This window comes from Capsicum annuum, unplaced genomic scaffold, assembly GCF_002878395.1.
Source record: "Capsicum annuum cultivar UCD-10X-F1 unplaced genomic scaffold, UCD10Xv1.1 ctg82206, whole genome shotgun sequence".
NCBI classification, from domain to species: Eukaryota; Viridiplantae; Streptophyta; class Magnoliopsida; order Solanales; family Solanaceae; genus Capsicum; species Capsicum annuum.
The window spans coordinates 1-3,741 of NW_025892981.1; the positions used below are offsets into that span (position 1 = coordinate 1).

General features: G+C 35.6%; 1 protein-coding gene across 1 annotated transcript; it reads left to right on the forward strand.

The window, feature by feature from the left end:
• Positions 1-121: 121 nt before the first annotated feature.
• Positions 122-3,063, forward strand: LOC124895441 (putative late blight resistance protein homolog R1B-17; the record flags this gene model as incomplete). The annotated part of the gene is made up of 7 exons (XM_047405866.1): positions 122-502; positions 554-674; positions 735-805; positions 892-1,041; positions 1,160-1,904; positions 2,152-2,606; positions 2,857-3,063. Coding segments are annotated over 7 exons (2,130 nt in total), but the record flags the coding sequence as incomplete, so codon positions are not given.
• Positions 3,064-3,741: the final 678 nt, after the last annotated feature.

The following is a 3,741-nucleotide window of genomic DNA, read 5'->3' on the forward strand; positions in this document are numbered from 1 at the left end:
ATTTGTCTGTAAAAATAACATTTATCTTACATTTACATTAGTTGCCTGTAAAATAAGAGTAAAACTTGTCATGGAGAATATGTGCACTGAAAATTTTGATGCACGTTTGTTCTTTTAGCAGGTATCATCTGCTGTGCTTCGCGAGGACATTGTCAATCTTCTTGATTTCATGGAGAGGTTAAAGAATGAAGAAGATCAAATTGTTCTTGATATGGATCAAATTGAAAAGCGGAAATTGGAGCTGACATTTTTGTCGGATGGTTCTAATGCCGACATGTCTTCCATATCATATGAGGTTCATGATCTGGTTCAGTCACTTTTTCATCAGAGTGGAGATGACATGCTGGTTAAATTAAAGGATCATGTCGTTCCTCACCTCCTTGAAAATATCAAAACCTCTATCATCTCAGATCATCATTCTGAATCAAGCGCCACCATGACTGAGGATCAGTTGGTTGAACTTTTGGACTCTCTCCTTGTGAATCTCCATTATCTACCCAAGGTTCGTGCTGAGTTTCTTTGGCCATCAATGACTTAATATGAGCTTCTTCAGAATGTATTTGGCAATTTAAGAGATTTCCATGGCCTGAAAGTAAATGGTTGCATTGAGCATAAGGCAATTGAATATGTCTTACCGCAGTTTCAACTTATGGCTGAGAGAGTAAGGCACTTCTGTTTTGCCCTTTTGTCTTATGAACTTGATAACACAGATGAAAAAGATGAAGATGAAACAGATAAAAAAGATGAAGATGAAAAAGACGAAGATGAAGATGGAACAGATGAAGAAGATGAAGATGGAACAGATGTAAAAGATGAATATGAACTTGATCTACTTTTGAAGATGTTAAAGTCTCTCAAGTCAATTCCATGCTAGTTTATCTACTTTTGAAGATAATTCCGGTTTCACTGGAGGTTATGCAAATATGTTCTACAATGTTGGAAGCTTCAAAGTGGGCAGAACTTGAATGCTTCAAAAAGAAGCTCCTAGAAGCATCTCCAGACATTCTTAGAGAACATCTGATTCACCTACAACAGCACATGGTTAATCTATACCTCGTAGCACTTCAGCATCCAAGTCGTTTCCATAGTCGGCATGCCGGGGCTTGGAAAAACTACTTTGGCTTACAAAATGTATAATGAAAAGTCTGTTGTTGGTCAGTTCGATGTTCGTGCTAGGTGCACAGTCGACCAGGAATGTAATGAGAAAAAGTTGTTGCAGAAAATTTTCAATCAAGTTATTGGTTTGAAAGAAAGATTCAATGAGGATGACATAGACGATGACATTGCTGATAAGTTACGGAAAGAACTGTTTGGAAAGAGGTACCTTGTTGTCTTGGATTACGTGTGGGATACTGCAACACGGGATGAGCTAACAAGACCATTATACGCCATTCCATCTGAATTTCAGAACGGTAGCAGAGTTATTTTAACAAGTCGAAAAAAGGAAGTGGCTTTGCATGGAAAATGTCATAGTGATCCTCTTGATCTTCAATTGCTAAGACCAGAAGAAAGTTGGGAGTTATTCGAGAAAAGGGTGCTCGGAGAAGAACGTTGCCCTGATGAACTAAAAGATGTTGGAGAGAAAATAGCCGAAAAGTGTGATGGGCTTCCTTTGGTACTTGATTTGATAGGCGGAGTCATTTCCAGGAAAGAAAAGAAAGAGGCTTTATGGATTGAAGCTCTCAATAATTTGAGTTCCTTCATTTTTAAGGATGAAGAGGAAGTTATGAAGGTTATACAATTAAGTTATGATCATTTATCAGATCACCTGAAGCCGTGCTTTCTGTACCTTGGAAGTTATCCAAAGGACAAAAATATTAGGATCTCTTGGTTGAAAGATTTATGGAATGGTGAAGGACTTCTGGAACCAACTGATTTGAAGAGTGTGGAAGAAGTAATCGGAGGTTTATGTGGATAACTTAATTTCTAGTAGCTTGGTAATAGTGAGAGGTGGTAGGGAACAGAGTTGCCAAATTCATGATCTTGTGAATGATTTTTGTTCGATAAAAGCTAGAAAGGAAAAATTGTTTGATTTGAAGAGCTCAATTGTTCTGTCTTCATCCTCTTCTTCAGATCTGATGCTGCGTTGACGGACCATTATTTATGATAGGGACATTCATTCAGATAATATTTCTTTCTTGTTCAATCCAGAAAAGAGAAATCCTTGTGCTAAACATCTCCTCTCTTTGAAGATAGAATCTGGATTTCTGTATAACTGTCACCTAAGACACTTGAGGCTTCTTAAAAGGTTGGAAGTGCGTTTTATAATCTTGTCAGATACTGTGCTGAATGAAATAGGCATGCTTGTTCATTTGAGGTGCTTAAGGATTTCGATGCAGGCAGCTGCTCTCCCTCCATCATTTTCAAACCTCTGCAATCTAGAAACTCTGGTGGTGTATAATAGTGGATCAAACCTGGTATTATCCCCTACTATCTTGAGTCTTGCAAAGCTACCATATGTGGGCACCGAAGGTACTTGTTCTATCTTTGATTCGGATAATGACAAACCAGCAAATTTAGAGAATCTGAGCACATTAAGTTCAGCAGCAGAACAGATACATTTTCCAAGATTGGATGTACTTAATAAACTTGAAAGAGTTTATGCTGTATTTGAGTGCTTTGGGCGTACATCAGTTTGATTTTCACTTCCCTTCGAGCTTGAAAGAAGTGTATTTGGATGGGTTCAATCTGACATCAGATACACTGTCAAGAATTGGGAGATCACTACCCAACCTTCAAAAGCTGGAACTACATACAGCAAGCATTGAAGGGGGAAAAGAATGGAAAATGGAACAAGTCACCTTCCACAATCTCAAATCTCTAGAACTGGATACGGTGTCTTTTTCTGAATGGTAGGTTACTGCTGATGAATCCTTTCCCGTGCTCGAGGAATTAGTTATATCAGATTGCTATGAGCTTATAGAGATCCCAAAGAGTTTTGGAGATATTGCTTCATTAAAGTCCATCTTCGTTTGGGAAAGTTTTCAGCTTGAAAAGTCGGCACTCAAAATCAAGAAATATGTTGAAGAAATGACGGGAAAAGACGAGCTTAAGATGGAAACGGTAAATCTTAAGATAAAAATACACGTGGAACATATGGCCTATGAAGCCGCTATGCGTTTTTGTGGCGTTAGGCATAATTTAAACTAAATCCATTTAAATTATATGTTATGTTTAAATTATAGTCTATATTTTTTTTTAGAAAAATATATTTAATTCTAAATTTATTTTGATCCTAAAATTAAAATTATGTCAGATTCACGCTTTTAAAATTTTTATTTGGGAATTTTTATTTTGTGAATTTCTTTCATCTGTGTTATGATAGGTTGAAGATTATTTCTAATTTTTGTATATTTGAATGTGAGCATATCCTCGCCATAGAAGAAGATAATGGGACACAATGAACGGTGAAAAAATAAAGGCAAGATAAAGAGAAATTTGTATATAGGAAAGATATAAATGCAAACCTAGAATTGTGGGATACGATAAACATTTTGGTATAAATATATGAAAGTAATTAATTATACTAATCATGATTAAGTTTTGTTTTAATTATTTAAATCTCAATCATCAATTTTAAATTATGACATGCATCTTCCTTTCAAGCTAGAACTTATGCAGTTAAATTTTAAGAATAGTCTTTTTTCTACTTTTTTTGTTGGTTTTTAGAGGGGTTTTATTAATAATAAATTTAAAATATTTTTAATACTTGTTAAGAACAGTCGTATCATCTAATTTTCC